Source organism: Eublepharis macularius, chromosome 8 (genome assembly GCF_028583425.1).
Source record: "Eublepharis macularius isolate TG4126 chromosome 8, MPM_Emac_v1.0, whole genome shotgun sequence".
NCBI lineage: Eukaryota > Metazoa > Chordata > Lepidosauria > Squamata > Eublepharidae > Eublepharis > Eublepharis macularius.
In genome coordinates this window covers 39,677,320-39,703,926 of record NC_072797.1, presented here as the reverse complement: position 1 = coordinate 39,703,926, position 26,607 = coordinate 39,677,320, and the positions used below count along the sequence as shown (strand labels likewise).

Sequence of the window (26,607 nt, the reverse complement as noted above, 5' to 3'; positions counted from 1 at the left end):
GATCCTGGAGCTGATGCTATTTGTAGATCTGCAAAATGGCTTGACTGGTCTAGCTGGGTCCTATGTCCATTGAGCGGCTTATGGATTTGGGGAAACCACTCTGCAGCCACCTCCCAGTTGGTTGGCAATATTGCTCAAGTCGATGGGGCCAGAAATGGCTGCCATGGTTTCCTTGGGTCAGGAGGAATGGCACCCCATTTTGGCATGCTTTTGAGTCTTTGATTTTTTCACACTGTGAATGGCAGCCACTGTAGTCTCTGCGCAATCTGTACTGATTGTACCAGTTTTGTTACCAGGAATGGCAGTGAGGGAGGCTTATAACTTTCCTTCAGAGAGGAAGCTGTCGCTGCCCTCAAAGTTTTCCATTTTAGATCTGTTGGGAAATACGCTCTGTAATGCTGTCAGATTGGAGAAAATGGCCACCACATTCAAATTCTCCAGACTGAAGAAGTCTTTCCTTGAAGTTTATTCATGTAGATACACGAAATAGAGTTGATTCGTGAAGGAATTAGAAGGAATTGAAGAAAGGCACAAGAATAAGAATCTAGAATTAGAAGGAAGTTGAAAAGAAGGAAAGAAAATGAATAGGTGAGACAGAGCCTATTTTAAGCTGCTCTTCCTGTCAAGGCAGGAAAAGAACTGAGGAGATCAGTGAATCTCACCAAGGAGAAAGGAAATGGAAAGATTTCTTAACAGAGAAGATATATCATCTCTGTTGATGTATCAAGTAGCAGGCTGATAAGGATCTTGTTCTTTTGCACCATCAGGTGCAGACTTCTAATACTGTTTCCAAACATTCAGTGTGGGCAAAGAGTAACCTGGTTGCCCTAATTTTGAGGCCTAAATGACAGGATATCAGTAGCTTTCTGTATTCTTGTCAGCCTTTATCTCAAACCGATTATGTCAATGATGACTGAATCTGCTGTCTTGGTGATCATTCGAGCTGGTCCCACAAAAACTCAGCAGTAGCTTGATGACATTTCCCTAGGTTCACGATTGAATAACTAGGGCAAGCTGAATTAACAGGAGAGGTCTATAGCCACAAATTATTAACCAGTAAACTTGAGTCAGGCAATCATCAGGGTGATGAAGCTTCTGGAACTTAGTGTTCTCTGGAGCAGTCCAGCAGGTGGATTCTCCCATGTGGGGGCATCCAGAGAAATTCCTGCTAGTTCCTCATACTGGATTATTTTATCCAATTATCTAGTAGTTACGGCTGATAATCATTTGGGGCACACAAATATAGGGTTCTCTATGTGAAGGGATGGCCTTACTGGTATTAGTGAAGACTAAGTAATGGACATCAAAGGACCAAAACTCAATCTTTGATCTGATAAGAAAAAATGACTCAATAATTGCCATTTCCTGGGTTTGGCCTCACTGATTTACAGGCTTGCAAAGGTCGGGTGCTCCTTATTGTCGCACTAAAAATTCTAGGCAACAGCAGTTAGCTAATGTTTTTCAGTAGCTTCACAGGGTAAAAAAAAGTAATACTTTCAGATGGAGACTGACTACTATCATTTATGCAATTGTAATATCAAGACTAGATTCCTTTTCTATTTTTTCCCTGCCACTGCATTCCAAGGGAACATGAACTATACTGCATTCCTCAGCTAGTTAACTTCAGTTCATGCACAGCATGGTAGCCCTTCTTCTAAAAGACATGGGACTTCAACACATTACAGTAGTTCTTCATTGGCTGTACTAGCTCCCCACTGTCTTATAAGTACACCTCAACTTGCTGGTTTTTATTTGAAACCAAAGCTGTTCTCATTTTTACTACTAACATTTTATCACCTTGAAAATTTAACTGAGCTTAGTCACTGGCTTGGGTCCTGCTGAAAATCTCCACGAATGGGAGCAGAGGTACCCGCCCCCCCAGAACATGATGGGGGAATCTCTCTCTCTCTCTCTCTCTCTCTCTCTCTCTCGGGACTAATGGGACACACACACACTGTATATTTCCAGATACTGAGCAACCAGATAAGCCAATTTATAACTGAGTGAATCATTCATTCCTCACAATCTATTAAATCTGAGCTGCAATATTAGATGGCTTTATTTTGTCTGAATTTCATCCCTTCATCATTGTTGACCCTTATTTATTCAGAAAATTTCTGTGCCACCTCTCCAGAGAACCTACTCAAGGTGTCTTACAAAATAAAACTGCTGTTTCTTTGATATTAATTGCATACAGGATTTTTGTTTGGTTTTGTGGTTGTTAGCAGATTAATTAACATCTTGGTTTGGCATGTGTATTTAGTTAAATTTAAACTTGGCAAAAGATATTTTCTAAAATGGTAAATTATACCTCTAGATTTTGAAACAATTTTTATTTTAGTTAAAATAATTAAATTTAAACAAGAATCAAAACTGTGTACCACAACTAAATCGAAGCAACATTTAGGAAGTTATCGTCTGAAGTAAACTAGTGGATTGGGGAAAAGGTCAGAATGGGGTTTAAATTAATTTATTTGAAAAACTGCATGCTGTAATATAACTTTTTTGATAAGCAGATTTAAATCTTTACTTTAAATCTAATGAAAAAGATATCCTTAAATATTAAGTGTCCACATTCTAAACTAAGAACAGAGCTCCTGTAAATAAAAGTATTAGGTGAGTTAGCCATGTTGGTCTACAGTAGAACAGTAGGATTTGACTCCAGTGGACCTTAAAGACCAACAAGATTTTCAGGGTATGAGCTTTCTCGAGTCAGAGCTCCAGGTATGAGTAGGAATGACAGATACAAATCAATTCCTACTCATATCTGAAGAAGGGAGCGCTGACTCTTGAAAACTCATAGCCTGAAAATCTTGTTAGTTTCGAAGTCGTCACTGGATTCAAATCCTTTATATAAAACTATTCTTATTGATGTGTGAAGTTTGGGGCAATTAGTTAAACCTTTCCACTATCAATTGTGCAGTGTAGCGGTAACTACGATCTGGGAGACCCAGGTTAAAATCCCTGTTCTGCCACGGAGGCTTGCAGAGTGACCTTGGGCCAGTCACATACTCTCAGCCTAAGCTACCTTACAGGATTGTTCTGAGGATAACATGGAGGAGAGGAGAATGATGGAAGTCATTTTGGTGGAGGTACAAATGAAGTGAATAAATAAATGGTTTTCAAAGTTCTACAGGGAAAAAAGAAGGTTCTGAAGAAATTAGGTTTGACTGGGAAAGACTTATGCTGAAATACACTTGGTTAGACTTAAAGATGCTGCTTTGCTACAGTCTTTGGATCACGTTCAACAACTTTAAATACAGTCAACTTCCTTCCTACACTACCAGAACAGTGATAGAAATATATCTCTTCTCCTTTTTATTTAGTATGAGCTATAAAAATGATTTTAAGGTTTTACTTTAAAAATTTCCATCAGGAATTAGGATTGGTGGCATGTAGACTATAATGTGCACTGTACAAACTAAAAATGAGGCAGTCTTACATCTTCTACACTGTTAATCTTTTAGCTTCTGATCTGGACACACTTATTGAAGTCCCTATCTCATATGGTATAACAACAAGATATATTGCATTGGTGCAGCAAGTCAATAATATGGACTGGTACAAGTAAAGCTACCTTAATGTACATGACCAAAATACCCAGCACACAAAATTCAAAGCTAAGTAAGATTAATATATATAATTAGATAAATAATGTATTCACAGTAGCTGCCTCTAGACAAGATGCTTTCTCACATGCTTTTGTTGTATAACTTAAGCATGGTGGGTAAACTGTATTTTGCATCTTACCTTTGGTAAAGGTTGCGCTGCTTAAGTATAATTTAAAATGTTTGTGTTTGAATTTTAGATGAATTTGGCCAAAGAAATGTGTTAGAATCAGAATTGCATACTGTCTCTTCCTACTGTTATCATAAGAATGAAATTAAAGGATAATTTTATTTTAAAATGAAAGTCTTGGTCAAATTTGTTTGTACAAGCCACTAAGGCTGTGCTATTCGGGTTTCGCTTCGGGTAAAGATACTTGAAGCGGACCCGATTCGGCAAGCTTCAGTATTCCTGAAGCGCTTTGGAATACTGAAGAAAAGCTTTCTGAAGCATTCGGAAATGCTTCGGAAAGCTTCAGGGCCTTTAAACATCAGCCCCCCCACCTCTCCCCCGCCTACCTTGCGGTGGCTCTGGACCGGCTCCTCTGCTGCTGCCGCACCACCGCCCAAGCCTGCAGGGTGGTGGGGAAGGCTGGAGCTGCCGCCTCTGGCCCTTCCTGCCCCTCAAATGGCGGCGGCACGGCTGCCATTTGAGGGGCAGGAAGGGCCGGAGGAGGCGGAGAAAGCCCTTCCTGCCCTTCAAATGGCCGGCACACCGCAGCTGCGCTGTGGCCATTTGAGAGGCAGGAAGGGCCAGAGGAGGCGGCTCTGACCTTCCCCACCACCCCGCGGGCTCAGGCGGAGGCAGAGGAGCCAGCTGGCTCCAGGCCACACTGCCTTGTGCTGCCGTTGCCGCTGCTACAGCAGCGGCAGCGGCCCGCCGCCAAGCTGATGACCCTCCCGCCGCCAGGTAAGTGGGTGGGGGGTGGAGGGGTCTCCCCAGGGGGTGAGGGGTAGAGGGGTTGCCTCAGGGAGGGTGGGTGGTGGTGGTGGTAGGGAGTTCCCCCTTGCTTCAGTATGCTCCCGAATCTTCACGGAGCATACTAAAGCGATTCCCGAACCCCGAATCCATCAGTTTCCCGCTTCGGGTAAACCCGAAGCGGGAATACCTAATCTCACCACCCGTGCACAGCCCTACAAGCTACTGATTTATTCTCTGTCAAAAAAAAGACAATAAAGAGATTAAGAATGGCATCTTTTCCTATTGTGCCTCTCACTTCCATGGCACTCTTCTTTTAAAATGTAACAACAAAAGCCATGTAATACCTTTTATTAAGACTAACCAAAATGACACAGTGTGCAAACTTTCATATTCTAAACATTCTCCATTAAGCTGAATGTTACAGACAAAAAAAGGGGAGGGAGCATCTTACAGGCCACAGTATTCTTTTACTGCATCGTACAGGAAGCTTACAGGATGCTCAGCTGACTTCAGTGGGCACAGGGTATACTGCTAGCTGGTACCATGCTGCGCCCCTAGCATACTGGGAAGAAAAAAGTCATTGAAAATATAAACTGAAATTGAAAATATAAATTAAAAATATAGAAAAATAGCAGTTGGTAAAAAAAAAATCTTTATTTTCAATGGAATGTTTTCATTTGTTTATTTCTTCTAATTGTGTTAATCCCAGCCCCAAACAAAATATTCATATATTTTCATTTATCTTCCTTTTGAACACTGACTTTTGCCTAGAAAATACTAACTTCCTTAGTTCTAGTTGACTTGATGTATAGACATAGAGTTCAAACTGGAGGAAAACAGCAAATAAATATAACCAACCATCAGCCAAGAGTTCATCTCCTCTTTCCTCTTAAGTAAATTAATTTAATGTTTATTATTTACTACATTTGCCCCTTTTCCTAAAAATCTTACAGCCACTTACAGATATAAATTTACAACATTAAATCCTACTGCTGTTCATCATTGCAATGTTAAAGACTAATTTGACATATTCAGTCATCAGGAAAGGGATCCTCCGACACCCATGTCTTGCTGCCCACCATCATTAAAAGAGGTGGCCAGAATGGAATTAAAAAGGAAAAATAAGGCCTTGTTTACTTACAGGAAGTAACAAAGGATAACTTTAGAACTTTTGGCTCTATGGAAAAGCCAGAGGTTTTTTACTGTACTTACAGGTAGCTTTAGGAATCACCAGAACTCTATGATAAGAACTTCCTGTAAGTAGATAAGGCCTTATTTTTCTTTTTCTTTTTTCTCCTGGGACACTGGCTTAAGCATATAGTTAACAACTACCATGTACAAGTATAGCTTATCATTGTTCTCTTTTTCACTATATAGGAAACAGGATATACAATAATTTTTTCCCTCCATTTGTTCATTGTCAGTCAGAGTTATACGTGAGAATGTAATTTTCCTAACAACACAGTTTCCTGTATCAACACAGCAAACATAGGGTATAATAGGTACACAGAGCTTTCATGCCCAGAATAGCTTCCTCATTCATTTCAGTTAACACGATCCAAGTATTTCGGTACTTGCAGATCAAGTCTCTCCCTGTAAGTGAACAAGAAACCCATATAATGCAAGAGATTGATGTATACACTCAGTCCTCTAGAGTTAAGGCAATCAAATAGAACTAGCATGCCTTTTAGAAGGGCATGCTAGTGCCTATTTCATGATTCCTCTGGGCAGGTTTGCAAAAGCTCATCTCTTCTGGTCTTAAAGAAGCATGGCAAGAAGCAAGTTTTATTTACCATTTTGAGGCTGAAGTGTTGCTAGTCTTATATCTAACTTATTGACAATTTTCAAATTTTGGTTTGATTCGTTATATTTAAATGTAGTCTTTGCATGTTCTGTTCCAGACACTATTTATTTACTTACTTATTTACTTACTTTTGTTAGTGAGCCTGAACTTGGAACGGTAATACACATATTCAGAAATAAGTAAGATACATCTCCAAATAGCTAATTCAAGATTGATGAAGGACCTAAATAGACAACTCAGAAGAATGCTACTAGCTGTTCAAGGGATAATGTATTAAAAAATTCTAAATTAGACGTGCATTATTAGAAAAAGTGCTTAAAACTATGATTCAAAGGTATCTTTGAATTGAAACAAGCTTCCATTATATTGCTTTAAGAGGCAATTAGAACATTTAATACATGATTTGTAATAAGAAAATATTTAAGAAAGCATTCCCGAATCAAAAACTAGCAAAAAGATTAGGAATATAGCTACACTTATCAAGCAGCCATTACCAAATGCACTTTTTAAATGATCTCCAACACATTTGTAACATATTTTGCCTTTTATCTGCATTTAAAGAACATAGATAAAAGTTTTAAAAGTATACAAGCCAACTGTAAATTGAATAAACTAATCCATGAAAAAGTGACTTACATCAATGACTGAAGAACTTGACAAATTTAAGCCTTCTAGATCAGCAGCTGAAGTGGGACAGAGAAGAGTCACACTGGGAAGTGTTATAGGAGCTGATACAGGATTGACTGCAGAAAATAAATAGTTGGAAAAGATAGTTAAATAACTGAATGAATTAAATTTCACGAATACTGATAAGGCTATAGCTGATTTGTTTATGAAATTCAAATATCTCAAAAACTAAAAATGGACTATTTATTTATTTACTTCATTTATACCCTGCCTTTCTTCCCACTAGATCCAGTGGAGTTAGCTGTGTTAGTCTGTAGTAGCAAAATAGTAAAGAGTCCAGTAGCACCACCGTTCTCTTCGTCAGATGCCATTTTTAATATCAGATTTGTATCCACAAATCTGTTTCCGGCAACATCCAGAAACCAGTGAGAGAACACTTCAATCTACCAGGACATTCCATCAAGGACATAAGGTCACCATAGTTAAACAGAAACCTTTCAAAAACAAAATCCAACGGGAAGCTGCTGAATTGGAATTCATATGTAAATTTGACTCAGTCAGACTTGGATTGAATAGAGACTATGAATGGTTATCTCATTATCAGAAGTAACTGATTTCATTAGCAGAAGCAAACTGATCTCATTATCAGAAGTAAACTGATCTACTCCCCCTCCCCTCACCACCTATATATATCTGGCCAGTTTCTTCTTACCTTCCCCCCCCATGCATCTAACGAAGAGAACTGTGGTTCTCGAAAGCTTATGCTAAAGTAAAGTTGGTTAGTCTTAAAGGTGCTACTGAACTCTTTACTATTTTTCTTCCCACTGGGACTCAAAGCAGCTTATGTTGTTTTCTTCTCCTCCTCCATCGTATCCTCACAACAGCTTTGTGAGGTAGTTGAGTGTGTGTGTGACTTGCTGTGTGACTGGCCCACAGCAAGCTGCTGTGGCAAAAGGGGGATTAGAACCTGAGACTCCCAGATCCTTGTTTAACACTCTAACCATTACACAACAGTGTCTTCTAAAATTTGAAAAAACAAGTTAGAGCTTCACAAAACAGATACAAGATATAGTTTACTTTGGGCTACAAAGTCTTGTATCTGTTTTGTGAAGTTATTTGTTTTTTCAAATTTTAGAATCATATTGTATCATATTGTATAACATGACAAATTTTGCAACTCTGGCTTTAAAATAGACATCATTGTCTATTTTAAAGCCAGAGTTGCAAAATTTGTCATGTTATACAGCTAGAGGAAGAAAATAAGGTATATTCTGAGAATTCTCAGACATATCTCAAATATTTTCTAAATCTATAATGGCTTAATCTTGGTATTGATACTTGGCTTTATTTAAAATTTCTACATCTGTACTGCGAAAAGAACTGTTAAAAATAAAGAGATATAACAGTGTTTAACAATAAGTTGTTAAATGTTTGTGATCAGACTGAAAATAACTAAAGGAAGGCCAGAGATATTTCTGTTCAATATGAAATTGTTTAGAAAACAAAACCTTAGAAACAAGCATGGCTCATGTACATGAATGTTTGAAAATGTGTATTACCAAGGTTCCAGTAAAAGACACTATTGCACTTATTAATCAGATTTTCCCAGAGGATGTAACAGCCTTATTCCATCATTGTCTGACAACCAGTTACTTCCAATGGGATAACGAATTCTATGAACAGATGGATGGGGTGGCTATGGGGAGCCCTCTCAGCCCAGTTATAGCAAACTTCTACATGGAACATTTTGAAAAAACAGCTCTAGAATCAGCACCCCACAAACCTAGTGTATGGTTCCGGTTTGTGGATGATACATTTATCATTTGGAGCCATGGGGAGGAAGAATTGATGGGGTTTTTGAATCATCTCAACAACATCCACCTGAACATACAATTCACAATGGAGAAAGAAATCGAGGGAAAACTCCCATTCCTGGATACCTTGGTCATCCGCAAAGCAAACTTTCAGTTAGGTCACAAGGTCTACAGGAAACCAACTCACACTGATCGGTACTTACACAAAAACTCCAAGCACCACCCCCGACAGAAAAGAGGCATAATGAAAACATTAGTGGATCGTGCAAGACGGATATGTGAGCCGAACTTTCTCAATGAGGAAATTAATCATCTAAACCACGCACTTCAGGCAAATGGCTACTCCAGAAATGAAATCCGAAGAGCAATCAAACCCAGGATGAATCAAACAACCAAGGAAAAACAGTCTCCTACAGGAAAAGTGTTTTTGCCATATATCAAAGGAATTACTGATCAGATGGGAAAGCTTATGAAAAAGCATAACCTTCAAGTAGTATTCAGACCCACCCGAAAAATACAACAGATGCTACGATCAGCAAAAGACAGTAGAGACCCCCTCACCTCTGCAGGAGTATACCGTATACCCTGCAGCTGTGGACAAGTTTACATCGGGACCACAAAGCGTAGCATCCAGACAAGAATAAAAGAACATGAAAGACACTGCAGACTTGGACAACCTGAAAAATCAGCAGTGGCTGAACATAGCCCAACTCAAACAGGGCACAGTATCTTATTCCAGGACACCAAAATACTGGAGAACACTTCCAACTACTTTGTCAGACTGCATAGGGAAGCCATTGAAATTCACAAGCATAAGCATAAGAAGAAACCTTAAGAATGAACAGAGCATGGTTTCCAGTTCTGAAAAACACCAGGCTAACAAAACACTCTATACTCGACAACAGCCCTGCAGAGAAGATTAGCACATCAAGCACCAATCCATATGCAAAAGAACCTCCTCAGGATACAGTGAAGCCTCCTGCCATTAGCATTCCACACCCTGGAAAACTCTTACAGGATGACTCAGCTCAACCCCACCCCTCCTGAGTAGATACAAATGACCTGCCAACATCTTTTCCACACTGTGACACTGAGAGATCTCTGTCTTTTGGTGCTACACCTCTGAAGATGCCAGCCACAGCTGCTGGCGAAATGTCAGGAACTACTACCGGGACATTTGAAATAAAAAGACATTTAAATTTTACGCCACGGAGTTAAGGAAGAGAGCGGACTCGTGGGAGCGAGCCAAAGCAAGCCCCACGATGTCAAAAAAAGAGTGGCAATCGGCAATAGAAAACCTGGACAAAAAACTTCTAGATGTGATTAAAGAACTTAAGGACACGAAATTGGAGCTGATTAAAGAGGTTAAAGAGGTCAAACAGACAGTAAAATCGGAGCTGTCAGAAGTAAAAAAAGGTATGGAAACAATACAAAGTGAACTACAAGGAACGCAGCAGAGAGTTAAAACAGTAGAAGACGCGATGGAGAACTTAGCAGACACGCAACAAACAGAGATGAGACTGATGAGGGGAAGGATGTCGGTTGCAGAAACTAAACACATGGAGAAGCAGCTACGGTTTCGTGGCTTGCCAGAAGTGGAAGGAAAGTCAGCGCAAGAACAGATGACTGAGGTGTTAGCTGAATACCTGGGGAAGGAGGAGGAGGAAGTTGTGGCTATCCTAGATGTGGCATACCGTGTAAATTCGAGAATTGCAACCCAGAGGAAACTACCAAGAGACGTGATTGTGCAGTTTACGACACGAAATATGAAAGAGAAGATTGTGACAAAACAGTTTCAAGATCCATTGGAGATTGATGGCAAGACGATTATCATAATGAAGGAATTACCCAGGTCAGTGTTATTAGATCGGAAAAAATATAAAGTGCTAATTCAGATCTTGAAGGACATGAAAATTAGGTACAGATGGGAGTTACCAGAAGGTGTGTCCTTTGAGTTTGGAGGGGCCAAAAAGCGTATCAGATCTGAGCGAGAGATGGAGCGATTTATAAGGGACAATGAAAAGGACTTACCAACAAGATCATGAGTACGGAGTGTAAAGTTTTATCTTGGAATGTAAATGGACTAAACTCACCAAACAAGAGAAAAAGTATTTTCCACTGGCTATTAAAACAAAAATGTGATATTGTTTGCTTGCAAGAAACCCATATTCGAAAGCAGGATGCAAAATATTTAAAAATGGGGAAACTGGGCAATGAATTTGTAGCGGCCTCTAATAAGAAAAAAAGAGGAGTGGTGTTGTATATAAAAGAGGAGCTACAGCCAAAATTTGTAATAAAAGACGTGGAAGCCAGATTTATAGCAGTGGAATGTACATGGAACTTAAAAAAAGTATTGGTAGTCGGAATTTATGCACCTAACGGTGCAAAAGAGAGCTTCTTTGAGGATTTGAGGAAGCAATTAGATGATCTTTCATACGACCAGATAATTCTTGCTGGAGACTTCAATGGAGTGACGAACTTGGAACTAGATAAAAAGACATCAACTGTACAAAAGAAAAGAGGATTGTTACCAAAGCTTTTTTTTGAGCTGATACAACAGGAGACTTTAGAAGATGTATGGAGAAGAGAAAATCCTAAAAGTAGACAATTTACTTTTTACTCTTCAAGACACTGTACACTATCGAGAATTGATATGATCTGGGCCTCAAAAGACTTAGCGTTATGGACTAAGGAGGTAGAAATAATGCCGATGGTAGACTCAGATCATAATCCAATCATGTGGAAATTAGGGAGGAGGAGAAAAAGGAAAGCATGGAGAATAAATGAGGACTTGTTACAGGAAGGAGAGAACGTGGCGATGTTGAGAAGAGAGACAAAGTTCTTCATACAATATAACGTGAATAAAGAAGTACCAACTGACAAAGTTTGGGATGCCTATAAGGCGGTAATAAGGGGCATACTAATGGACTTAAATGGCAGAGTGAGAAAAAAGAAAGAGGAGAAGAGACAAGAGATTGAGGAGAAAATAAAAGCCAAAGAAATACAGTTAAAAAAGAGACCAGGGAAAAAGAAATTATACCAGGAAATTAAAATACTTCAAGAACAGCTGACAGCAATGAATAATAAAGAATTGGAGTGGAACCTTAAAAGACTGAATCAGAAAGTGTTTGAAGGAGCAAATAAACCTGGAAAGTATTTGGCATGGCAACTAAAAAAGAGAAGGGAAAAGAAAATAATAAATAAAATATGTGAGGACAATAAAACGTATCTGGAACAGACTACCATTAGTAGAGCCTTTTACAAATTCTACGCTAAGTTATACAATAAGAAAGAGGTGAATAAAGAATCAATAGCGACATATTTGGAGAAAATGAAACTCCCAGTAATTTCGGAAGCTTGGAGAAATAGACTGAATAATGAAGTAACGGATGAGGAAATAAGTAAGGCAATACAATCTGCAAATCTGGGAAAGGCGCCAGGGCCAGATGGACTTACGGCTAAATTTTACAAGACAATGGCCAATGAACTGGCACCATTCCTAAAAGAGGTGATCAACGGAGTTTTAAAGGATCAACGGATTCCAGGTACCTGGAATGAAGCGAATATATCACTGATCCCTAAAGAAGGCCAAGACTTGACAAACGTGAAAAATTATAGACCTATATCGCTACTTAATAATGACTATAAAATCTTTGCGAAGATACTGGCGGAGAGACTGAAGGGGTGGCTTTCGGAAGTTATTGAGGAGGAACAAGCAGGCTTTTTGCCAGACAGACAAATCAGAGACAACTTGAGGACAGTGATAAATGCTATTGAATACTATGATAAGCGTTGTGATAAGGAGGTTGGTTTCTTCTTTGTTGATGCTGAAAAGGCGTTTGATAATTTAAACTGGGACTTTATGTTTGCCACTATGGAAAAGCTACAAATGGGAGAAAGATTCATTAGAGCAATTAAGGAAATTTACAGAGACCAGAATGCAGCAATTGTGGTGAATGATGAAGTGACTAAGAAATTAGCTATAAGTAAAGGAACAAGACAAGGTTGCCCGCTGTCTCCGCTGTTGTTCATTTTGGTATTGGAGATCCTGATGATACAAATACGACAAGATGAAGAAATCCGTGGAATAAAAATAAAGGATTATTCTTATAAGGTCAGAGCATTTGCGGATGATATAATGCTAATTGTAGAAGACCCAATGGAGAACATGCCAAAAGTGATAGATAAGATTAAGGAGTTCGGGGATCTGGCAGGTTTTTATATCAATAAAAAGAAATCAAAGGTATTATGCAAAAACATGACTAAGCAAAAACAACAATCGCTAATGGAAATAACGGAATGTGAAGTAACAAATAAGGTGAAATATTTGGGAATTGAACTGACTGCAAAGAACATAGACTTATTTAAAAACAACTATGAAAAACTATGGACTCAGATAGAGAGAGATCTGATCAAATGGAACAGACTGAATTTGTCATGGTTGGGAAGGATTGCAGCAGTGAAGATGAATGTGTTACCAAGAGTAATGTTTTTGCTACAGACAATACCAATCATCAGAGACTCTAAGCAATTCGAAAAATGGCAGAGGAAAATATCAGACTTTGTATGGGCAGGCAAGAAGCCTCGAGTGAAAATGAAAGTTTTACAAGATGCAAAAGAAAGAGGCGGAATGCAACTGCCCAATCTAAGACTTTACCATGACGCAATTTGCCTAGTGTGGTTGAAAGAGTGGATGACGTTAAAGAATAAGAAACTACTAGCTCTAGAGGGATATAAAAAAATATTTGGATGGCATGCATACCTATGGCATGATAAAGTAAAGGCGAACTCGAGGTTCCTGCATCATTATATACGGAGAAGTTTATATACAATCTGGAAGAAGTACAGAATCTATTTACAAGAAGGAACCCCTTTGTGGGTAGTTCCATATGAGGTGATAGACCCGAGAGCTGTTGATAATGAGCAACAATGTTTAACTTACAAAGAAATAACTAGAACTGAAGCATCTAAACTCAGAATAAAGACTCAGGAGGAACTATCACCTTATTACGATTGGTTCCAGTACAGACAGATTAGAGATTTATATAACTCGGACTCTGTAAAGGGAGGTATACGAACAGAGAATTCGGAACTAGAGCAGACCCTTCTTAAAGAGGACAAGAAAAGAATATCCAAGGTATACCAAGTACTGTTGAAATGGTATACTGAGGATGAAATAGTTAAAGTACAAATGGTGAAATGGGCCATAAACTTCAACAAAGAAATAACAATGGAGGCATGGGAATACTTGTGGAAGACTACAATGAAGATAACGACATGCACCAGCATTAAAGAGAACATTTACAAAATGATTTATCGTTGGTACATGACACCAAAGAAGATTGCGCTAGGGAATTTGAATACTTCTAATAAATGCTGGAAATGCAGGAAGCACGAGGGCTCCCTCTATCATATGTGGTGGACCTGTGAGGTAGCTAGGCAGTACTGGGGGGAAATAAGAGAAATGAGTGAGATTTTACAATTTCAAGTAAATAAGAACCCAGAACTCCTGCTACTAAACCTGGGAATGGAGGGAATTCCAGCCCATCATAGGACGTTGATATTTTACATGACGGCTGCAGCTAGACTTTTGTACGCGCAAAAGTACAAGAAGTGCCAACTATTGAAGATTGGATTTACAAATTGTTGTATATGGCAGAAATGGACAAAATGACAAGAAAACTGAGAAATCTGGACCCAGGACAGTTTAACACAGACTGGGAGAAGCTGAAACAATATTTGGAGAAGAAATGGGAGGTGGGAGGAGAACTGTGGCAGTTTGAGAACTATTGAAATATAATAAAATGCAGAGGGGGGTGACTTTACCGGGGGGGAGAAGAGGTAAAAATGAATCTCTAAGCAGTTATGTTATTAGATTGATATATATAGAATAATAAATAGAATATTGATAGAAAATAACTAACCATAAGGGTTAACTATAAGGATTGACTAACTAATAATATTTTCTTTCTGATTTTGTACAATGTACCAAACTGAATATGTTTATATGAAGGTATATATGAGTCAAATTGATTGATATCATATATAAAATATCAATGTAAACAAATATAACTAAAACAGAAGGAAGAAGATAGAATGAATAATATATAGAGTATAAGTTAAGTTGGTTGATTTATATGATTGTATGGCTTATATAGTTTATACAGTTTACGTTATATAGAAATATTTGAAAACGGAATTATGGGATAAATTGTTTATCCATTATGGGTACAGAGCATTAAAAATAGTTAAAGAAGTATTGCTTAGAATAAAAGGAGAATATACATTTGATTAGATAGAGGAATATATAAAGAGTAAGGGAAAAGGGACAAAGGGTTGGAAAACTGTTGGAAGTCAACAAAAAAGGGGGGGAAAGGGAGGGGGTTAGAAATTGGGAAATGGGAAAATTGACTGTGATGTGTAAATATATGATCCTAACCCAATAAAAAATTTTTCAAAAAAAAAAAAGGAACTACAATGCCAAGACCACGGCAATACAGCCCGGAAAACCCACAACAACCAATGTGTATTACAGTTTTGAAGAATTTGATAAATACATAGCTTAAACATTCATATATATTATACTTGCACACACACATTTAGATAGACCTACAGAAGAAAAATGTATTACCACAGACCTTTTAAAAATTTTGCTCAACCAATTTCAGGTAACATGAATATGAAAGAGCAGGACTTGAAGTACTTACAGTCATCCAAGTCTAGCAGTGACACTTCTTTAGGTGGAGCTCTCTTCTGGAAATTTTTCTCTTCTTTCTGCCAAAACCACATGAATAAAGTTTTGGCATTTATTTGAAAAATTAAATATTTACAATAACAAAACCTCTTACATGCTCCTACAAGTGAAAGAAAGCACTCTTTAGACTCAGCCATCATAAATGAATCGAGCATCCCTCTTCAACTCCGTTGCTCCAATGTTACCTTGCCTGTTACACCAGTACAAAGTTGCTGTGGTATCTACTTAACACTAGAATTTGTGACCTGCAGCACAAACAGTAATATAAGCCTATTCTTTTTAGTTTTAACAAGCACTTGTGACTTATAGCATATCAGCATTATAATATACATTATAGTAACATATAATGCCCTTCACCCTGTCCTTAGATCCAGAGTTTGCATTCATTTAGGGCTTTCCTTCTCATCTGTTAAAAGTTTTAACTGCTTTCTTCAGTTTGCCTGTATGAAAATGTGAGAAAATTGGCTGGAAGTTGCTGCCAAGAAGGGACGAAGTACAGAGATATTTAATTTTTTTATGGCCTCAGAATTGTGACTCCTAATTATATATTAAAAATGTTATCATCATTATTGACCTAAATAAATGACTTGGTACATGAATTACTGTACTTCAGAAAGTAAATGTGTATTGCCTAAATAAATGTGTATTGTCCAAATAAATCATTCTACAGATGTGTAAAGAGATGGAGATACCAAGCAAGAGACACCCCCCGAGATGTTCGTAAGTCTAGAATAAGATCCTGTTCCCAATAATTGTAGACCCTGTTTCTAAGCTGGAAAGGCATGCATGTTCTCTCCATTTCTAGTCTCAGGAGAAACTGGATCATCAACTATGTGTATCTGAAGTGCATAAGCTTGGGAAATTTAAATGGAAATCTTTGAGGCCTTTTGACATTAAGGAGTTGTAAATGCTTTATTTCATATGTTGGGCAAGTTTTGGAGGCTTCGTGCTAATCAAAATTAATGCTCACATCCCACTTTTTTTCTGTTACTTCTCTTATTCTCAGCTATGCTACCTATTATTCCTATTCAGTCCTGGCCCCAGCCTGTTGGAACACTCTGTCAATGGAGACCGGGGCCCAGCAGGACATATTATCGTTCCACCGGGGCCTGTAAGACAGAACTGTTCCACCAGGCATTCAGTGGTTGAAGGGGGCGGTGCCATGTCGGCCTCCCACCTTTGGGGGTGGGGGTGGGGTTCTCCACCATTGCACTTTAATGTATTTGGTTAATTTATTTTATTATTGCTTATTGTATGTTGATTTTAGAATTACTGTTTTCTTGTTATTATTGATTTTAACTGTTGTTCACTGCCCAGAACCCCTGAGGATGGCTGGTTTATAAATTGAACAAGAATAATATTTATCCTTTCTCGGTTTTATATATTGTCGAAGGCTTTCACGGCCGGAGAACGATGGTTGTTGAGGATTTTCCAGGCTGTATAGCCATGGTCTTGGCATTGTAGTTCCTGACATTTCGCCAGCAGCTGTGGCTGGCATCTTCAGAGGTGTAGCACCAAAAGACAGAGATCTCTCAGTGTCACAGTGTGGAGAAGATGTTGGCAGGTAATTTATATCTACTCAGGAAGGTGGGTTTGGGCTAAGTCATCCTGTAAGAGTTTCCCAGGGTGTGGAATGCTAATGGAGGAAGACTTCACTGTATCCTGAGGAGGTTCTTTTGCATATGGATTGGTGCTTGATATGCTAATCTTCTCTGCAGGGCTATTGTAGGATGTAGAGTGTTTTGTTAGCCTGGTGTTTTTCAGGACTGGAAACCATAATCTATTCATTCTTAAGGTCTCTTCTTTCCTGTTGAAAGTGTGCTTATGCTTATGAATTTCAATGGCTTCCCTGTGCAATCTGACGAAGTAGTTGGAAGTGTTGTCCAGTATTTTAGTGTCTTTTGGTGCTACATCACTGAAGATGCCAGTCAGTGAAACGTCAGGAACTACAATGCCAAGACCACGGCTATACAGCCCGGAAAATCCACAACAACCATTTCTCTGTTTTGTGTTGAATATTCTGTCTTTTGTTTGGAAAACATCACCAAGGTAATTACGAATCTATCACACACAGCATAAAAAAACTAAAATGTGTTGTTTTTAATGAACACGAATTTTTAATTGTATTTTAATTGTATTTTTAATATGTTAATTTATAATAATCATTTTATGTATTTTAACTGTATGTGTCTGTAATCCGCCCTGAGCCCGCTCGCGGGGAGGGCGGAATACAAATTTGAAATAAATAAATAAATAAATAAAATACAATAGTAGAAATGCATGGCAAATCCAAAAATGCACCAGGTTTCTTTATTCCTGCCACTCAAAAAATTGTCTTATCCTCAAGAACAGGGTGAAGTACACGGTGCTGGTCAGATCAAGAAAATATGTTCTGTAGTAGAACACTCATTGAGATCGATTACCTATGGCATATATCTTTCATAAGGACTTGTCTCTTGAATATGGAGAACTCCAGAAAAATTAGGGCTTGCAGTACAAATGACAATATAAAGAACATAGAGATCATCAAAAGCTGAAGGGTGAAATGAGTCTGATTTGTGAATAACATCAACTTCCACCACCAGGTGGAGCACCGTTGAAAAAATCTGATCTAAAATAAAATACTGGTTCTGTTGAAGATTAATGGAAATGTGCCAGTCTTCTTTAGATTTCAAAGAATAAAATTTCTGAATTTGAACTTCAGGGACACACAGAGAGTGCAGCCCAACTTTTATACAGCGTCCTTTTCCCTGAAAGTAACTGTTCTCCCTGAATTGTGTGTGTGTGTGTGTGTGTTTGTGTACAGGGTTAGCCAGCCACCAAAACCCAAATCTCTTCTGAAAAGAGGATGGTCTTCTTTGGTGAAAGTTATATAGATTCCTGTAAAAATACCAAGAAGATAAAACAATTATCCAGCCTCCCCTCCAGGATGAGATGGGTTCCAATTCTAAATACAAATGCACTTTCATTTAGAGATTCAGAGATCATTTGTTATGACTTGCCATGAGTACTGGCATGCAGATATAATTGGGGGGGGGGAGAATGTGTCAGCCAAAATTGTGAACGAGCCCATATCAATATGATTAACAGGACACTTCCCCACCTGGTAACAGAAGAAATATTACTATTTTTAATCAAAGCATATTTATTTATTTTATTTATTTTCAATTTATATTCCACCCTCCCCACATTTCCAGCAGGCTCAGGGCAGATTACAGAGACATACAATTAAAATATATAAAATTATTATTATAAATTAGTAACCATAAAACATCCAAAATTACTACACAAGTTAAAATACATATAAACATGAACACAGCAGCACAACTAGCCAGCCTAAGTCATCTCTAGAGCCTCTTCGTAGTAAAAAGATGATTTAAATGGGGGGTATTTGTGGTAGGGAGGGTCCAATCCACCATCAACTGGCCAAAGGGGCTCCGCCTAGCACCACCCATATGCCTGGTGGAACAGCTCCGTCTTGCAGGCCCAGCAAAAGAATAACAAGTCTTGTTGGGCCTTGGTCTCATCAGACAGAGCGGTCCACCAGGCTGGGGCCAGGACTGAAAAGGCACTGGCCCTGGTCGATGCCAGTTGGGCCTCTCTGGGGCCAGGGACCTTTAGCAGATGTTTCTCACTGGAATGAAGAGTCCTCTGGGGTTTGTATGGGGAGAGGCGGTCCTGCAGATACGCAGGTCCAGGTCCACATAAGGCTTTATAGGCTAGTACCAAAACCTTGAACCTGATTCGGTACTCCAGCGGTAGCCAGTGCAGCTGATGCAGTGCTGGCATTATGTGCTCACGTATCGGCAGTCCTGTGATAACATGCACTGGCGCATTCTGCACCAGCTGTAACCGCTGGATCAGGTTCAGGGGAATCCCTGCGTAGAGCGCATTACAGTAGTCTAACCTAGAGGTGACCGTTGCCTGGACCGCTGTAAGCCGCGGGACGAAAGGGACGAGCTGCCTGGCCTGTCGATGATAGAAAAACAAGGACCTGTAGAGTACTGAGAATCCCCACTCCCACATCTGCAGACAAATGCAAGATTCGAGTGTTGAATTTGACTGGCAACATTAATGTGTCCTCAAAGTCTCAAATTCCACCATGACATAAGTTATAAAATAAATCTCTTTTCTGTCTCTCAAGTTTCATACAGAAAACTCAGGAGTCTTTTTTGCTTCTTCCAAATAAATCGAGTATATTGCAGATATTTTAATATTTTATAGCCCTGACATGGAGAGTCCAGGAGAGTCTGATCTCGTCAGATCTCAGAAGCTAAGCAGGGTTGACCTTGGTTAGAAATTGGATGGGAGACCTCCAAAGAAGATTGGGGTTGCAGAGGCAGGCAATGGCAAACCATCTCAGTCTCTTGCCATGAAAACCCCACCAGGGGTCGCCATAAGTCAACTATGACTTAAGGGCAGGAATTCATTTTTCATATAAAATTTCATACTGTAACATTCCTGAATATTACTTTGACTATGTACATATATTTTTGTTCCCCTTCAATAAGCTCTCTCTGATTACTGTGCTGGACTCCTGCTGCATTTTCCTTTTCAAGCCTGCACTGAAGTTTCATCTGAAGATCCCCAGAAATCTGTGCATCATTCTTAATAGCTACTTTAGAACAGGAGTGAGAGGTAGCAGAACTGAGTTTGTCTTGTACTTTGCTTCCCCATAGTAAATTTGGACCCTTGAAAGGAGTGGGCCTCATTCACACAGATTCATATGTAGCATACAGATGTATCCACAAGCATACGCAGTACAGCAAGAGGCAACAAGAGAGAAAGTAAACAGAAATAATGGAAGAGGAATCAATGGGTTGGACTCTAGCTTACATTTTTTAAAATATTTCCACCTACCTTTACATGTAAGAATCTGCCAAACAACTCTAAAAAACACACCACTGTAAACAGTAAAAGCACTTTATTGAAGAGCTGCCAGTATCAGGAAGCATCAAACATATATAGGTTACCAGAGCGCGGGTAAATTCTAAGATCCTCCCCCTCCCCCCGTCTAATGGTCAGCTAAGCCCAGAGGGGAAACATCTAGGCAGGAAAACAGCAGAAATGATGTATGGAATTTTCAAGATAGAGGCATCTGGGCAGGCGCCCCTTCCCAGGAGGAGGAGAGAGCCCCTGGTGCAGTTCAGAGGGCCACAGAGCTAACAGCAGGAACAAATGCCTCCCTTGCAGAGTTTCTCATCGCAGGTTCAAAAGAAATAACATTTGTAGGCCAGTAAAAGAATAGCGTTCAACTATAACCATAACAGCAGGGTGTTGCTGTGTATGACAGGTGAGCGTCTGATACCTACATTTCATTTAAACAAAACACAACAAATAAAAAACCAGTTTTAGAAAAGAACCTCAAGAATGCCTGTAGCTCAATTCCCAAGGTGCCCGCAAATAAAACAACCTTACAATGCCTTTTAAATACCTCCACATACAGCATCTGCCCCCTATTTCCATAGAGGGCCAATTCCATGATCTGGGAGCCACTACCAAAAAACACAGGCTCTAACAGATATCAAGTTGGCAATCTCGAATGCGAGAACCAAGAGGTGGCAATCAATAAAGCATAATTGTGGAAACTTCTTTAATGACTTGCAGCCTATTGAGTCAGTGTTTTGGGTTTTTTTGGGAAGAACTGTGTGAATCCTAAGAATTCTTCCCTGCTGGGAGAAGAGGAAATGTGGAAGATCTACTTCTGTATTCCTAGGATTTGATCCAATTTTTTCAAGAAAGCAACTGAATCAAGAGGCCAGAAGTCATGATAGGAGTAAGAAGCGGCACCCCTTGAAGGAATGCAGTGGAGGTAGCTTGTACTCTTGTCAAATTGACACAAAGAGAAAATGAGCAAGGAACTTGAGAACAGACTTATAACACATTTTAATGGCCAACACTACCCATCTGGATACTGTCTGAGATGACACAGCTTTGCCTTTATTGGGGCCAGAATGGCAATAAAAAAATGCAGAGTCCTTTCAAAAGGACTGAGTTCTGTCCATGTAAAATAAAATAACCCTCTTCACATCCAGCATACGCAAAACAGGGTTAACATACCTGTAACTTATGTTCATCGAGTTCTTCTGTGCTGACACACATGGGGACTGCGCAGGCGCAGGCCAGCCACCGGAGAATTTTCTATAGCTTCTATGGCTCCGAAGGGGCCGTTTGTCGCGCGCCTCAGCGACCGTTTTCCCGCCCAAACGGTCACATGCTCCTCCAGCGACCAACGGCCCCTTCCCTCAGTTCTCCTTTGCCGCCGCTTGACCAATACACTTAGCCATAACACCTTAAAAACACCAATTCCCGTTACAGCCATCACATTGTCGTGCATTGGAATTCACAGCGGGGTAGGAGGGAGGGTTGTGTGTCAGAACAGAAGAACTCGATGAACATAAGTTACAGGTATGTTAACCCTGTTTTCATCTTCGTTCTTCTGTGCCTCCACACATGGGAGTGTACCAAGCTTCACACAATAAGGAAGGTGGGGTGAAATCCAACACAATTTTATTAAAGAACAAGAACAACAACACTATACATATACATATATACATCTCTTCAAGCTGTGTAGCGATATATAAGTACTCAATATCCACATATACACATAAATATACATACATACACAATTTCACTCAAGGGTACCTAGCAGGTACGCCAAGAAACCTTATCCAAGACTCCCTTAGGAAAAAAGGGAGTGCAGGACAGCCTTGGCCACAGATACATCCTGCTCCGCATTGACATCTATGGCATAATGCCTTACAAAGGTGTCTGCAGAGGACCATGTGGCCGCTTTGCAAATGTTAGCCAGGGGCACACCCCTGAGGAGTGCCGAGGAGGATGCTTGAGACCGCGTGGAGTGGGCCCTGACATGAAGCGGGCAGGCTACCCCCGCCAGGGAATAGGCCTTGCTAATGGCCGTTACAATCCACCTAGACAGGGTCTGTGAGGAAGCCCTGTTACCCTTGTCCTTGGCCCCAAAGCACACAAACAGGTGAGGACTCGACTGGAGTCCTTTCGTCCTATCCAGATAATAGGCTATGGCCCTCTTCAAGTCTAGGGAATGGAGGGCCTTCTCCCCTTTCAAAGAAGGGTGAGGAAAAAACGCAGGTAATGCAATATCCTGCAAGAGATGGAAAGCGGACACCACCTTAGGCAGGAAACCTAGGCAGGGACGCAGGACCACCTTGTTTGGATAAAACACAAGGAAGGGAGGGTCAGACCGCAACGCAGACAGCTCACTGACCCTTCTGGCCGATGTAACGGCCACCAGGAATGCCACCTTGTACGATAACATGTTCAAGGGGCAGGTAGCCAGAGGTTCGAATGGAGGCAACATAAGACGTGAAAGCACCAGGGACAGTGACCACTGAGGCACCGGTGCCGACACAGGTGGGTAAAGGTTGAACATGCCCTTAAGGAACTGACGGGATTGTGGGTGAGAAAAAACTGTACCACCATCAACTCGGGTGTGAGCAGCAGAGATAGCTGCCAGGTGGACCTTGATAGAGGAAACCTTCAAGCCCAGGTCCCGCAGGTGGCACAAGTAATCGAATACAACCCCTAGGGGGCTGCTGGTAGGCACCACTCCTTTAGCAAGTGCCCAAATTTCGAACCTGCACCACTTGGCCGCATAAGAGCGCCTAGTGGATGGTCTGCGAGCATTCAGGAGGACCTTCTGTACCTCATCCGAAAAACCTACAGGGGAGGAAGGATCCGCCAAGCCGTCAGGTGCAGCTTTCCGGGGTCGTGATGGACTAAGTCCCCGTTCAGAAGGAGGTCCTGACGAGGGGGCAGACTGACATATGTCCATTGGGACATCCGTAGGAGCTTTGGGAACCAAACCTGCTGGGGCCAAAACGGGGCCACCAGGATGCAGTCTGTCCCGTCCTCCTCCAGTTTGCACAGGACCCTGGGAATCAAAGGGAACGGGGGAAACATATAGTGCAATCCCTGAGTCCACATACACTGGAAGGCATCCCCAATAGAGAGGGGGTCGCTCCCTGCCCTCGAACAGAATGTCTGGGCCTTGGTATTCGCCGCCGTTGCGAACACGTCTATAACCGGATGACCCCACATCCGAAAGATCGGCCCAACGCACTCTACGTTCAGTTCCCACTCGTTGTCCAGCATAAGGACCCTGCTCAGGGCATCCGCCCGGGCATTGTCTGACCCTGCCACGTGTATAGCACGAATAGTCACGCCATTCCTGGTTGCCCACTGCCAAGTGAGCGTGGCTTCCCTGCAGAGCGCCATGGACACTGTGCCCCCCTGTTGATTTATGTAGTACATGGCAGTCGTGTTGTCCGTCTGTACCAACACCTGGCGATTTTTCAAGAGTGCTGTAAGGGACACAAGTGCGAAACGAATGGCTCTTAGTTCAAGCACATTAATATGGAGGGTCTTTTCCCTCTCAGACCAGACATCTTGCACACACACATCACCACAATAAGCCCCCCATCCCAGCAGAGAGGCATCAGTGGTAACCGTGACGTCAGGATGCCGATAGCCAAAAGGGGTCCCTTTAAATAAATGGTCATCAGACAGCCACCAGTCCAAGGAGGATAGGATGACCCTTGGGATAGAGAGTTTGAGGGACGGAGGGTGATGCTGAGCATCGTACCTCCGCACGAACCAGTTCTGGAGAGGGCGCATATGCAGCCTAGCGAAGGGCACCACAGAGGTGGCCGCTGCCATATGACCTAATAAGCACTGGATAGTGCGCACGGACTGGAAACGGTTCCTTTTAAACATGGACACAAGACCCCTTAGGGACCTAGCTCTCTCCAAGGGGAGCACAGCCTTACCCTCCACGGAGTCTAACAGTGCACCAATGTAGGACACCTTGCAGTTGGGCACCAGCTTGGACTTTTCAAAGTTTACCAAGAGCCCCAGGCGTTGACAAGTGCTAAGTACCAAGCCAATGTCCTGCACCAGCCTAGACTCCGACTCAGCCACGATAAGCCAGTCATCGAGGTATGGAAAGATGGTACAGCCCTCTTCCCGAAGGAATGAGACCACAGGGGCCACACATTTCGTGAACACTCGTGGGGCAGTGGATAAGCCAACAGGAAGCACCTTATACCGGAAAACCCTTTGCCGGTAAACGAAGCTCAGGTATTTCCTGTGCTCTTCCCGTATCCCCACGTGAAAATATGCGTCCTTCAAATCGAGGACCGCAAACCAATCACCCTGTTTCAGTAAGGTGATCACCGTCGCCAATGTAACCATCTTGAATTTGGTCACCTTGAGAAAGGCATTAAGGCCCCTCAAATCTAAAATGGGACGTAACCCCCCATCCTTCTTGGGGACCAGGAAGAACCTAGAGAAGAACCCCCTAACAGGGTCTGCATAGGGCAACTCCTCCACAGCACCCTTGGCCATGAGCGACACGATTACCGCATCCAGCTCGGCCATAGTGTTATTGACAGCTGTCAGGGGTGAACTGCACCTAGGCAGCTCAATGAATTCCAGCCCGTATCCCTTATCAACAATCGTTAAGACCCATGAGTCAGATGTTATTGACTCCCACTCCGAGAGGAGTGGACTCAGTCTGTCCGAAAAATTCGGGGATACGGCCGGCGTGACCCGTTAGTACTGCCTCCCGGGCCCTTGCTGATCCCTCTGCTGGGCCGGCGGCTGTGATGGGCGAGGCTTGAAGGGCCTACGCCTCCTCTGTTGCTGTGCAGGAGGATAGTTCCGTTGCGGGTAGGCAGGATATTGTTGGTACCCTGGCCGCTGCTGCTGGTACCTGCCCTGGTAGTGATAAGGGCCGTACCGGGGGGCGTACCGTGGCTTGGAGGTGGGCTTGTCCGTAGGAGCCAGTCCCAAGGACCGCGCCGTCTGCCTGTCCTCCTTTTTCTTTTTCAAGGTCTCGTCAGTGGTCCTGGAGAACAGCGAGTCCCCTTCAAAGGGCATGCTCTCCACCCTGGATCTCACCTCCTGTGACAGGGCGGTTGACCTCAACCAGGAATGGCGCCTGAGGACCACCGCCGAAGCCATTCCCCGTGCAGCAGTGTCTGCAGCGTGGCTCCCCGCATTCATCTGCTGCTTGGACAGCCTCACAGCCTCGGTTTGCAGCAGAGATACCACCGCCTTCTTGTCAAGTGGGAGGTCTCCAACATAGGACGCTAACTTCTCCCAGAGGTAAAGCTGGTATCCAGCCATGATGGTCTAGTAGTTGGTGATCCTAAGGCCGAGGGAAGCAACCGAGTACTGCCGTCTGCCAAGCGCATCAAGCTTCCTGCTCTCCTTGTCAGCCGGTACAGAAGTGTGGCTTGAACGCCGAGGGTGGAATTCTTCCGTAACCAGTGAGGAGGGTGGAGGATGTTTCACCAGCGCTTGCCAGGTGCCCTGTTTGATTTTATAGAGCTGCTCAATCCTCTTGGAGGTTGCAGGCTGGTCACAGGGCACCTTCCAGACCCTCTCCACAATCTCCTCAATACCTTCCAACATGGGGAAGCCGATGGACGCCGGGTTGTCCCCGTAGATCCTCTTCAGGAGCTTGTCCTTGGTCTGGGGGGTCGCCGATGAGATGTCCATCTCCAGCGCCTGTGCCATTCGGGCCATCTGGTCCGAGTAGATCCTCAGATCCTCGTATGGTGAGCCGGTGCTCGGCGCCACGTCGTCATCCGGCGAAGGCTCGGACCAGGACTCGGAACAGTAGTCCCCCATGCTCTCTCCTTCTTCCCCTTCGGAACCGTGCTGTGATTCCTCACCCTGGATCGGTGGGGGGAGCCACACTTGCCTCGACGTCGAAGGCCTCGGTTCCGAGCCGGAGAACCCAGCGGGTGCCCCTTCCCACTGGCAGTGGTACGTCGGGGGGAGATAGGAAGCCTGGCGGTGACGGGATGCGATGGAGCGGCTGGAACTGACACTCCCTCCGGACCGACGCCGCTCACGGCTGGCAGCAGAGGGGGAATGACGGGCAGGCGATGGTCGACTCCGACTCGGTAGTGGGCTCGGTTCCGGCCCCGGAGAAAACTCGCCCGGCACCACCTCGAACGCCATCGGTTCCGGCACCGGTTCCGAGACCCCCTCCGGTTCCGGGGAACCCAGGTGGGGAGAAGGCGTGCGAGGGA

The 26,607-nt window shown here is 42.1% G+C and overlaps 1 protein-coding gene across 3 annotated transcripts in view; it reads right to left on the bottom strand.

The window, feature by feature from the left end:
- AP3B1 (adaptor related protein complex 3 subunit beta 1) overlaps positions 1-26,607 on the bottom strand; it is a 306,280-nt gene that overhangs the window by 88,357 nt on the left and 191,316 nt on the right. For 2 of the 3 annotated variants that reach the window (XR_008597515.1, XM_054986527.1), the window contains exons 21-22: positions 15,480-15,546; positions 6,968-7,074 (exon numbers count right to left, since the gene is read on the bottom strand). Coding sequence is in view for 2 of the 3 variants with exons in the window: in XM_054986527.1 (XP_054842502.1) it covers positions 6,968-7,074; positions 15,480-15,546 (174 nt within the window). In the remaining variant the exon portion in view is untranslated. Of the gene's footprint in view, positions 1-6,047; positions 6,121-6,967; positions 7,075-15,479; positions 15,547-26,607 lie in introns of those variants that run through there. The other variant, XM_054986528.1, reaches the window with a different exon arrangement.